Here is a 12,808-nt window from a genome sequence, read left to right on the forward strand (position 1 = left end):
TTCTCCAACTCGGCCCTCATCGCTTCCCTCACCATCTTAGACAAATAATCTATTTGGGTCTTGAAAAACCCTTGGCTAGAACTATCCCCTCCTTCTTTATTAGAACTCATTGTACCTACAAAAAAAGGTTAGTAAAAAAAAAAAAAAAATTTCTCAACCAAAATCTCACAAGTCACTCCAAAGGTAAACACTCAAACACTCTTTTTTTTTTCACTCAAACTTTATGGAAGGGTTTTTTCTTTTTGAAGTAAATATCAAACACTCAAGTTCAAAACTTGTAGACGCTTGAAAATTGACTCACAATAGTTGCACAAAAACAAGAAGAAGAAATTTTAATGGACAACTTTGAGATATTTTTGACTTGAACTCAATGATGAACAAAAGACAAATTGATCACAAGTTATCTTGCTTCTTGTATATTTTTTTTGAAGCTTTCGGTCATTTCTATTTTTTTTGACCGATTTTATTTCTCTTTTCTTTTGATGATAACTTGCAGCACAAGACACGAAACTTGGGCAACAAGATTGACAGAAAACGACTCAGAAAGTTAAAGAAGAAAGACTCAGACGAACAAATCGCACCCTCAATTCGATAACAAAAGAAATCAAAGAATTTGTTCCGAATTTTGAAACAAGTAAAAGGTTTTGGATCTCCACGTTTAGTTTACAACGAAACTAACAACAGATGATCACAATACAAAACAACCAACAATTTAATTGGACCTTCAAAGGAACCTGTCTTTGACAACCCAAGTGAAAATCGATTGACAAACGCCATAAAGTTTTGACACTTTGATAAGTTTGATTTGATGCAAAGCAAAACCTTCAACAAAATTCTAGAGAGAATTTTTAATTGATGAATATAAAAAATCTGAATTGTATTCAAAATAATGAATGTATCGTATTTATATTACAACCAAAAATAATAAAATATAATGTAGAATATATCTAAAGATATCATCCAAAAATTTTCTAGTATGCTTAGAAGACTAAAAAATAGGAATAATATCAAATATACTAAAAATCTCAGGCACACACACTACACACCAATGTGTGTGTTTTGGATGCGGGCGCTGGAGCGCTAGGGAAACAGCGCTAGGGCGCTGTACTGTATCGTCGACAGGAGCTGGAGCGCTGTGTGAGGGGCGCTGGGGCTCTGTAAAATACAAAGTTTGGGCGCTGGAGCGAACTGGATAGGCGCTGGGGCGCCTGATGTTTTTGGCGACGGGCTCTGGAGCGCCTGTTTTCAAGCGCTGGAGCGCTGGCCTGTCGTGAAAATTCTTCATTTTCTTGATTTTTTTTCACTTCAATAACATTAAGGCATCCTCCCAAGTGATCTCCAAGTATGCCAACTCCTTTTTGATAATTTATCATCAACAATTGAAGTGCTTATTTGAACTTTTTATTATGCCCTCTCGTAACTGGTCATCGCGGCATTTCCAATGGATCTTTATCTTCCTTAGCAACATGATCAACACGCGATCCATCCATGATCGCATCAACATTTGTTGTGAAAATGGTAAAATATGATATAACGTCCCCAAAACCCAATGATTCTACTAAACATACATTCTTTAAAACTTAAAAAAGCGGAAAATAAAAACTTTCATCTAAAAATATTTTTACACAAAAAACTGTAATAAAATCATTCACCATAGTTTGTCATCATGCAAAAATATTTTATCCTTGATGACAATTTAAAGATGCACAAAATAAGAAAGTTCCTCTAACACAGCGCCCGTGCATCAACCTCTCGCCTGATCGGCTACTCCGCTTCTTGTCCCTTGACATACTCATCAATAACATCATTAATATCATCATCACATGAACCATTCAAGTATAGCGAGTATAAAATCATTAAAAAACCTACATTTCATAGCTAATTCATAATAAAACATACTGCATGCACATAGATAAAACAAAACATTGTGCACAAGAAATCATGACATAAAAATCTTTCATTTTATGTGAAGAAATACATGCAATTGTGGTAGCCATTATTTATGAGCACATTGGGTTCCCGTGATCATGGTCATTGTACAACAAGCATATGGAATATAATGAAATTGGCCAATATGCGTCTTATATCAGCAAAACTTTCATTATTTAGAAGGGCCCTTTCGAAGCTCAATCCGGAGTACCAATCTCGTAATAACCAAAGAAAACCTTCAGATAACTTGTATCTGACAATCTTCAGTCAGAAATCAATTGACAAACATTTCCAAGTAATTAACTGAGAAAGTTTGATTTGAAAAGCCAAAGCAAAGCTTTAAATAAAATTCTAGAGAGAATTTCAATAATTTGTGTATAAATTGAATTTGAATTATTATTAATGAAAATAAAAAAATCATTTATAGTTTACTATCAAAAATAAAAGATAACACAAAATATTGCCTAAAGATATCAAAGATATCTCTAGAAAGTTTCTTAGTAGGCTTAAAATACTCAAAATAGTCAAAAGTTATCAAAAACCCACGCACACACACAAAATGCCGAAGTATGTGTTTTTCTTAGAAAAACTCGCTCGCTCGAGCGGACACAACCCGCACTCGAGCGAGAGGTACTCTGTCCCGTGGATTCACTTGAGCTCGCTCGAGCGGACACAATCCGTGCTCGAGCGAGAAATCCATTACCCGAAACTTTTAATGTGCTCCCTCGAGCGGCACTTTGTTGCACTCGGGCGATACTTCTTCTGCTTCAATTTTATTTTCTTCACTCTTTTTGACTTCCAACACTTCAAGGACGCATAGGCAAACCCCAAATTGATATTCAAGTGCTCCAATTCTATCTTGATAATTTAACATCAACATTTGAAGTGTTTTCTTGAATTTGTTAGCTCGGCTCCTCGTTATTGGCCCACGTGGCAACTTCAATGGATCTCGAACTCCCCTTGCCACTCGATCCACATGCGAGCTATCCACGATCGCATCACTTGTCCTCGGCGCTCCATTCTGCTCTGGATTTTTCAACCATCTGTGGTTCACTTCCTGAAATGGCTATAGCTGTATTGACTTGAGAATCTTCATTGGGCCATCAGGGATAATGTACCACATATCATCGTCTTGTGCAGAAAGATGTGCCTGCATACATATTTTTCAATCATCATAATCTTCCTTAGAAAACATAGGAATTTTTTTTAGATAAATCATGATGCACGAGTAAATATCAGCACCTGAAAAAGAAACCCTCTCTGATACCATTTGTTGGGGATCGGTTGTATGTGTAGAAAAGGGGGGGGGGGGGGGGTGAATACACACTCTCAAAAATATTGTTGTTATCGTAATGAAGTTAAGAAAATGTTAGTCTTCTTAACTAGATTTTTATCAGCTTTCTAGATGAATAAGAACTACTAAAAATTAGTTCGAAAAACGGCTCTCACTAAAATAGGTGACAATAGTGAAATATGATGTAATGCAGTAATGTAAATGTGCACAAAGTTGCTTATGGATGTTCGGACCTCAATATCCTACGCCACCCTTCTTCCTTACGGAAATAATATACTAGAAGACTTTGTCTATTACAACTTTTTGTAATACACCCAATCCAAGTTAGGACTTATCACTGTCTAAAGTGGAACTCCTAGATTTATACTGATAAGATTTATAAGTTCTTATCAAACTTCTTCGGTTGATGATGATGAATTCCTAAGCTTTTGAAAGCTTAGAATCTCAAATCCTTGGAGTATTGTCGATGTTCTTCAAACAACAGCTTGGATTTGAGTAACCCTTATTAGAAGATCAGATATGCTTCTGTTTTAGCGAAGGGTTGAACGTGCAGTAGAGTGTTGAAACAATTCGAGTGTTCGGATGCTTTGATAATATGATGACCGTCTCTCTTTTGCTTCGAATAACTTGAATATTGATATCTCAATCTTCAACGTCTCTTTCTCTTTGTCAACGGTAGGAAACGTCTTTTCAGGAAGATATAAAGCAGATAATATTTCTCTTTTTGTGGAGTGAAGTCTGTTCTTCTTCAAATATCTGTACTTGAAGCTTTTTTAATGTCCATTCAATATGTCTTCATAATAAATGCTATTAATGGCCTTTTGAACTTTATCAGACGGCTCCTTAAATACTTTGACCTTTCGTATTTAAGTTGTCTTGTCAAAGATCCGTTACAAAGCATTTGTATCTTATGGAATCGATAGACGATCTTGAGACTTGTATCCCGGTTGACATCAATTCTGATAATATGTGACTTAGATCGGTTGATGTCTGTGAATCGGATGATATTTTCAGGTTAGTAGAGGTTTTCAACTCGATAGACGTTTCCCCGTTTGTACATATAAGTGGCGACATACTATAACAATGATATATTATTTTGTTATTACCAAAAGTTAGGATTCAACATATTCTTTCTTCTCTTAAATTTTATTTTAATAACTCTATTATGATATCAACTCTATATTATATTTTCCCTAATATCAAACATAATTATAAGATTGCTTATGAATATATTTTTTTAACAATTATAAATTCATTTAGATTTTTACATATAAATTTTTGAACAAAGATCATTTGCACATATTTTATAATACATGCAGAACAAATTACATTACATGAATTTATTATTCACTAAAATAACACGAAACTACTAATTTTTTGCTAATTATTCTGTGCTCAACGTATTATTTCACAACTCTTATCGACAATATGAATTGTGTTATCGATAACGTGCGCCTCACGTGCCTTTTCCTAGTAAATTAAAAATTTTAAATTTCGGACAAGTAAAAAAATTATATAAAAAAATAAATTTGTACAAAAAAAACTAAAACCTTAGAGCCCGAATTCTCATAAATCATTATTGACAGTTGTATTTCACATCTCAACTCTCTGACTAAATGGATCTTGATTCGGGTAATTTATTATGAATTCATTTAAATATTTTATTCGTTAACCAAAATTTTTGAAATATTATCTTGAACTTGTTTTTATTAATTTATTAGTATTTTATTTTAAAATTTAAAAATTATTACTAGTATTTAAATTTATGACTAAAAAAATTATATAAGTTATATGTTTAATTACTTTTAATCAATATCGTTATATATTTTTTAAAATCAATATCATTATATTTTTTAATTTGAATTGTGCAATCGTGAAAAACTACTACTTAAAAATAAAACCTCCATTTAATTGGAAAAAAAGAAAAGAAAAATCTCAATTAAACTTTTTTTATTTGGCCATGTCTTTTACTGACATAATCTTTTAGTTGGAGACCCCGTTTGATTATATTTCATTATTTCTTTAATAAATATATATTTGTTTAAAATTTTTTAAAATATTTAGAAAACCCGGATTTTTATTATTTGGTGACACTCCACCATTTTTATTGTATTTTTCGACTGTTATTTAAAAATTTTTCCCGGTTCAGTGTTAAAAATAGTACACTACCAAGACCCGGCCCGAGAAACCCGAACTCTCTCATCGTTCAAAACACTATTTCGAAAGAACAAAGTGGTTTCGTTCACAAAACCTCCATTTCTCTGTTCGAGACACTTCTCCCGCTCTACTTCTCTTGTTTTCACCGGCGCTAATTCGCAGCTCCAAGGTTCGTTCTCGAGCTTCCAATTTTATATATCTGCTCTGTTTTCGCTTTCAAGTCAGATCCTCGGAAGTTGGTGACTGATGTTGGATATATTTGCTTGGTTGCTGTGAATTGTCGCTATTTTTATGGTTTATTTCATGTGGTTTTTGTATTGTTGGTGTATCTCGGTTTGCGCATTTTTCGTCTCTATGTGCCCAATTTTAGTTTCCTCTTGATCTGATTCATTCTCAAATCTCAATTGGTGTTTCGTTGTGGGGCGTAACAAATATTTATTGTCCCTAAGAGTGTTTTAGCGAGAATAATGGTGTTAGCTGTCATCGTTGTTGAAGTACTATGCGTGTTTCCTTTTCTTTTTAAATTGAAGTGCGGAAATATGTTTTATTAGTTATTACAGTGACTGCTTGTCTCGCCCTGAGATGGGATTGATACGGATGATTAGCCAGTTTTGATATGCTTGTTAAAGATGCACATTTTCCACTCTTTTTCTCCAGATAATCATTTACTTTGAGCACCAGCAGTTCATATTCATCACCAACATTTGTTCCTATGGCGGTGTGTCAGATTCTTCTACACTTTTGATGCCGAGGTTGCATTTTTCTGTATTTCTTATCTCGTAAGTTTCTGGATGGTAATTACTTTGTTTTTGAGTATCTAGGTTGACAGACTTCTTAAAGATGACGCCACAGAAGAAAAGGGTGAACGTGCTAGAATGGTGAGTCTTTTACCTTTTAATAATACATATAATTTCAATCCTTTTATAGAAATTTTGTTTTATAGAGACACCAAAGAATGCTGGTACATGGCATGGAATGTGTTTACTAGTTTTTTCCCCAGTATTATCTTTGTACTCTTCCAATCAATTACCACTTCTTCAGAGTAATTTGTCTTATATGTAAGTGGCACACTCGATCAATCATTTCTATACTGAGTAGATATGGTCTTTCAATTTTAGGCCTCCTTTGTTGGAGCAATGGCAATTGCTGACTTGGTGAAAACTACCTTGGGACCCAAGGGAATGGTAAGGAACCTTTTCTCAGATGTTATCAAGTAAATCTGAATATTTTGGTGAATTGTTGCATTGTTGGACCAATTTCCAATGCAGGATAAGATCTTGCAATCAACTGGTAGAGGTCACAGCGTTACTGTCACGAATGATGGAGCAACCATCTTAAAGTCTTTGCATATTGACAATCCTGCGGCCAAAGTCCTCGTTGGTATCCTTGGCATTGCTCGGTTTATTTTCTTTTTTTCCATGCTTCCTTTAATCTGCCTGTTTTGTGCCTCTCTCTTTTGTAGAATGCTCTTGCAATTGATTGTTGTGTGCTATGATGTAATGGCGGACATTATGATTATTTTTAAAAAAATGTGGATGACCAACTAATGTATTTCTAATCTTTTGGCAATTTGGTCTATAATCATTTTTCGCCTTGTTGGCCACTCCTTGAAGAAGCTTCTAGTTTAGATAAGGTAAAATAGTTTGGCGTGAATCTTTATCTGCATCGAGTAGTTTAGGAGGCAATATTTTGTCGAAAAGAATGATAGTATAAAACATATCACTGTATCTTGTGCATTGGCAAAACTTTAATTGATCGCCAGACATCTCGAAAGTTCAAGATGATGAAGTTGGTGATGGGACAACTTCAGTTGTTGTTTTGGCTGGGGAGCTTTTGAGGGAGGCGGAGAAGCTGGTAAATACGAAGATTCATCCCATGACTATTATTGCAGGTGTGTCGTATGCTTCTCAGTTCATGCACTTGTCTTTGCGATTTTTTTATTAGGTACATCCTTTTTTGTGTGCTTGAATATGGAGCAATGCCCTTTAAATTTCTTTACTGATCTTCATCACATTGGAAGCTGAACTAGTATAAGATCTGGTGATTTGTTATCTCTAGGTAGTCTTTGTGCAGTTTTGACTTCTTATTATTTGTCTCTAACCACTATTTTTGTCCCAATAATTTTTAGACAAAAAAATATGATTTGATTATTAATGTGGTGTTATTTTTCTTTGGCTAGCTAATATAATCATTTTCTCTTTTTGTATCATTGCTATGAAGGTAGCTCTATTTAGAGTCTATCTTCTTTTGAAACTGGAAGTTGTATTTATTTATGTAAATTTTCATCAGGATTTCGCTTGGCAGCAGAATGTGCCAGAAATGCATTGCTGGAAAAGGTTGTGGATAATAAACTGGATGCAGGTGATTCTTTAATATTTTTCTCATCATTACTGCAGTAAATCATTTCATGTGTAAAGTTGATCTTTCAGCCCAATCATCGCACTGGCATTGTTTGAAAGTCAACAAAATAATATTGTAATAAGGTCGGGTCGGGTATTTCACTTTAAGAAATTAATTCAACACTAAAAGGAGTCTAGCACTAGCCACTAGGCCATATATTTGATTGAGTTCACGGAATTCTTTCATTTAAATTTTTATTTTTCGTGCAGAGAAATTTAAGGAAGATTTGATGAAGATTGCAATGACTACTTTGAGCTCCAAAATTCTATCTCAGGATAAAGAGCATTTTGCGAAACTTGCAGTTGATGCAGTTATGAGGCTAAAGGTATTGTTACCTTTCACTTGTGTAGCTAGTTAGCTTCACGTCTCTGGGGTGTCAAAGAATGTCTTAAGACCCTTTGGTAATTTTACCAAGTCAACCAAAGAGTGATTGATTTAGATCACTCTGCTAGTTTTTTATGGTAAGACCAATCTGACTTCTTCTGTTGAAAAGTTTTGCGAGAATATGTATTCCTTTCGCATCTTGTCGCTGCACAACCATAATAGAATTCATGAACCAACGATGATGATGATGCTAAAATAAGATTACATACTTGGATTTCTGTTTCTTCTAAATCTCTGATCTTTGTAGAATAGTATTTGGTTGGTTGGACTTCTTACCAAATTTTTTTGTTAATGAATGACTTAGTAAATTAATGGTACAGAGGTGGATTCATTGTTGGTGTTCTGTAAATTTGCTTCAGTTTGTGTATGCAAAAAATATCCTGTGTTTAAAATATTCAAGATGCTTGGCTTAGGTATGACATAGGGCAAGCGAAAATCTTTTTCTCCCCTCCTGCTCTCTGCCTAATTGTATTGGCGTTTGCATTATCTGGAAGAAGTTTTCCACATTTGGTTTGACATTCTTTCTAATCAATTTAACTGTTTGGTTGAGAATACCAGGGAAGCACCAATTTGGAGTCTATTCAGGTCATCAAAAAGCCTGGAGGTTCGCTGAAAGATTCATTTTTGGATGAGGGGTAAACCTGCTGAACATTATAAAAAATCAGTTTTTTTTTTTTGCATATTATCCGTGTGTTTTGAGCTCCTTGTGTTCCCTTGTTCAAGGTTTGCGTTGAATATAAGCGTTTTTCAGTTAGAAAAGAGAAAACTGAAAACCATCCCTGGTTGTTGAGATTTGACTGATCTTTGGCATGATCTAGATGTAATTATTACTTGCAATGTCTGATGATAGCTGACAAAAATATGAAATTTTTGAAGGATGTGGGGTCAGAATATTTTTATACTTACATGTTACTCTAAATGCGATATTAAGTTGAATAATTAAAGTTGCTGGTTCTAACTTTATACTTATCTGGCTTTAGATGCGTTTCAGTAGGAAAATATTGATACTTATGGTATTTTTCAAGTACAGTAATCTTGTAACGTGTTTGTAGTATGGAATAATGTGTAGCAGAGACCCTTTAAATTATTTAAACAGTTCAATCATGTTAGTTTGAGCACTTTACTAAAGCCATTGTTTAGTCGGGGATTATCTATCCGAAGTTCGATTTAGGCAACTTTGTTCTTGAGGAGTTATTATCTTTTGTCCTTTTCAGTTTACGCACTATAAAATTCTCAAGTATTTTCAATAGTTCTATGTTTGAAAACAAATATCTACACTATATTATTAGAGTTGAGGGTCTTAGGGGAACTGACTTTGGCGTCTTGGTCTGTTTTTGGATAAACCAAAAATACCCCATCTCAAATTAGAAAAACATTCTATTTTTATTTAATAAAAAATCATAAAAACATACTTTAGTAAATATGTATATTATCTAAAACCATCTTATCCTAATAAATTATATTTTTATCTTTATATATATTTTAATTTTAAAATAATCATATCACCGTAAAATAAAAAATTATCGTCAAAAAACATTTTTAAAGTTTTTAATTTTAATATAATTTGTAAATGTTTTCACAAAGTATTTGAAACAAAAAAAATTTAATATATACTTGTGCATATAGAGGCGCTATTTATTTATTTTTGGCATCTGTTTTCTTTTTGGTAGTCAAGAAAATTGAGCAAATAGAATCCCTTTATTTTTTTTTCCCCGGCATCTGACAGGAAACTGTCAAATAATTGATTCTTTGGTTGACAATATTTTACTTTCAGATTCATTTTAGACAAGAAAATTGGTGTTGGCCAACCAAAACGTATTGAGAATGCTAAGATTTTGGTGGCAAATACTGCAATGGATACAGATAAAGTGAAGATTTATGGGGCACGTGTTCGTGTTGATTCAATGGCCAAGGTCGCTGAAATTGAAACGGCTGAAAAGGAAAAGATGCGGGAGAAAGTGCAGAAGATCATTAATCATGGCATAAACTGCTTTGTTAACCGACAATTAATCTACAATTTCCCAGAGGAACTATTTGCTGATGCTGGAGTGCTTGCAATTGAGCATGCTGATTTTGATGGTATTGAGCGGCTGGCTCTTGTTACTGGTGGTGAAATAGCATCAACCTTTGATAATCCGGAGTCTGTGAAGCTCGGACACTGCAAGCTAATTGAGGAAATTATGATTGGTGAAGACAAGTTGATCCACTTTTCTGGGGTTGATTTGGGCGAAGCATGCACAATCGTACTTAGAGGTGCAAGGTACTGTATTTGACTCTCTTCGCTGATTCTTTCTCGTCTTCAGTCATTTTTGTAGATCGTTAGATTAGGGATAGGCACAATTCTTTAGTTTCTGGTTCATATTATATTGGGATTCTTATTATTTGCTGAATCAGGTCTGTTATAAGAATTGAGATTTACTTTTCAGGTCTATTTAGTGAAATGCTGTTGACGCAAAAAGATATAACAAATTTCCAAAACTTCTGTCTGGCTTAATGCAATTGTCCTCTGCTAGTTATTTGTGTCTGATTTTCGCTTATGATTCACAAATGCTGTTTTCTTTCTTGATCAATGAAATCACTGTTCATTCTTTTCAAATAACACTCTTGGAAAACACTGCATGTCTCGAAACGTATGGTCAATAGAACACATAATCTAAGACCAAGAATTCTTTTACTTGGTTATCTGACTTGGTTTGAACTTATTATTCGTCCATTTAGCCGCACATGTGCTGATATTCGTTTTGATTATGAGCCAAGTGCCATGCTGAATGAAGTCTCTATTATGCTTGCACCATGATTTTGTCAAAACATTCAAGGTGGTAACTGATGCTTGTTTTGTGTACTCATTTATCACTTGCAATGTGTGTATAAATTTGTTTGCTCTTAAATTTAAGTGGTATTAGATTAATGTTAACACAAAACCACTCTCTGTTGGCAGCCCTCATATGTTGGATGAAGCCGAAAGATCTCTGCATGATGCTCTCTGTGTGCTATCTCAAACAGTAAATGATAGCAGAGTTTTGTTTGGAGGTGGATGGCCAGAGATGGTGATGGCAAAAGCAGTTGACGAACTTGCCAAGAGGACTCCTGGAAAAAGATCTCATGCCATTGAAGCTTTTTCGCGGGCACTGGTGGCTATTCCAATTACCATTGCTGATAATGCAGGTTTGGACAGCGCTGAATTGATCGCTCAACTTCGTGCAGAGCACCACAAGGAAGAAAGCCGTGCGGGGATTGATGTCATCTCTGGATCGGTGGGTAACTCTTCAATTTTTGAAATGAACTTGATTTTGCGTTGTGCTTTTTCCCTTGTTATGTTTTCTGTTACGATGCATTCATCCATGGTAGTAAGTAAGTTGGATGACGCCCGCCTTTGAGGTGACGGGCATGCATTCATTGAAGAGTTGTGACTTTGTAATTGCTTCGCCTAGAGCCATGATTTGTGTTATTTGTGAGCTTTTGATAAACTATGTTAACGTTGGCATTCCAACTTTATGGAGGTTTTATAAACATGTTAATCGTGATGTGCATCACTTCTGGACTCGCCCTTCCACTTTACTTGATCATCAGTTACAATTTTACGTTAGAGGACTAGGAGAAGTTCGCTGTAATGTACATGTAACTTAGTGTGCCCCTTCCACTCTCTGTTAATGCTTTGGGTCCAATTCAGGTAGGTGATATGGGTGAGCTGGGGATATCGGAAGCTTTCAAAGTGAAACAAGCTGTGTTGCTCTCTGCAACCGAAGCTGCTGAGATGATTCTGAGGGTTGACGAAATCATCACTTGTGCCCCACGAAGGAGAGAAGACAGAATGTGAAGGACCCTGTTGGGCAATCCACCTAATTTTTCGTGTGCCACTCCCACCTAGGCGCCGCAAGCTTTGGTCTTTTAGAAAAAATCGAACGTTCTTTTATCTGTCAAAACCTCCTGCTAATGAATTATGATGCTGATTATTTGTTGAGTGGAGATCCTGAACTGTTATGTTGTGAGCGTGATGGATTTCATATTTTCATTATCAAGCAAATGTGTTCGACATTTTGATTCAAATGTGTTGAGAATTTTTGTTCTGTCGAAGAAGTATGAGTTGCGTCTAGTAAATAATAATTTTATTTAAAGGTTTCGTTATTACTTACATGACCATATCAAAATGTGTCATGCGTATATATTTATATTTTTAATAAATATTAATATTATCGAAAATGACATTATTATAAGAGGAAATTGTCTTTTAGGTTCTATATATTTATTTTGCAATTTTTATTTTTTATATTGTCGAATTTTAGTTATTGGTTATTATTATTTTCAACTTTTATCTTTTTTTGATGTTGCGTTGATGTGCCAATGATATAACTACAATGCGTAAGATACGTGGTGTTGAATTGTTGATGTTTGCGGTGCTTTTTCGGCATTTTTTTTTATGAAAGGAGATTGAAATTATAAGAAAATTATAAAAGACAAGATTATATTTGAAATTCGACAAAATGTAAAAGATCAAAATCGTAGATAGTGTGATGCATTTCATTCTAGAAAAATGGGTCACAATTGTATTGATTAAATACAAAGTAAGTATTTTGCACGATAGTTTCACAAATCCATGTTTGTGACTTGTGAGACATGTCGTTCTAATTTATATATGCAGTGAAA

The 12,808-nt window shown here is 34.4% G+C and overlaps 1 protein-coding gene across 3 annotated transcripts; it reads left to right on the forward strand.

Moving 5' to 3' along the window:
* The first annotated feature begins 5,424 nt into the window (after positions 1-5,424).
* LOC140879925 (T-complex protein 1 subunit beta-like) lies at positions 5,425-12,279 on the forward strand. 3 transcript variants are annotated; one of them, XM_073283904.1, is made up of 12 exons: positions 5,425-5,549; positions 6,038-6,132; positions 6,202-6,258; positions 6,499-6,564; positions 6,649-6,760; positions 7,143-7,271; positions 7,670-7,741; positions 7,990-8,105; positions 8,723-8,799; positions 9,939-10,424; positions 11,103-11,418; positions 11,835-12,279. In XM_073283904.1, exons 3-12 carry the CDS (start codon positions 6,256-6,258, stop codon positions 11,979-11,981), a joined length of 1,524 nt encoding a protein of 507 aa, XP_073140005.1. In that variant the 5' UTR covers positions 5,425-5,549; positions 6,038-6,132; positions 6,202-6,255; the 3' UTR covers positions 11,982-12,279. The 3 variants fall into 3 exon arrangements, with proteins under 3 accessions (XP_073140005.1, XP_073140007.1, XP_073140004.1); XM_073283906.1 differs by having other exon boundaries at positions 6,038-6,098; positions 6,179-6,258; XM_073283903.1 differs by having other exon boundaries at positions 6,038-6,098.
* The last annotated feature ends 529 nt before the right edge of the window (positions 12,280-12,808 follow it).

The sequence above is a fragment of the Henckelia pumila genome, chromosome 2 (assembly GCF_033568475.1).
Source record: "Henckelia pumila isolate YLH828 chromosome 2, ASM3356847v2, whole genome shotgun sequence".
Lineage (NCBI taxonomy): Eukaryota > Viridiplantae > Streptophyta > Magnoliopsida > Lamiales > Gesneriaceae > Henckelia > Henckelia pumila.

Bases quoted from the DNA above. Each gene is read 5' to 3' on its own strand.
- LOC140879925 (XM_073283903.1), top strand. The intron at 7,742-7,989 runs GTGATTCTTTAA...TTTTTCGTGCAG, and splicing joins GGATAATAAACTGGATGCAG to AGAAATTTAAGGAAGATTTG. The intron at 8,106-8,722 runs GTATTGTTACCT...TGAGAATACCAG, and splicing joins ATGCAGTTATGAGGCTAAAG to GGAAGCACCAATTTGGAGTC.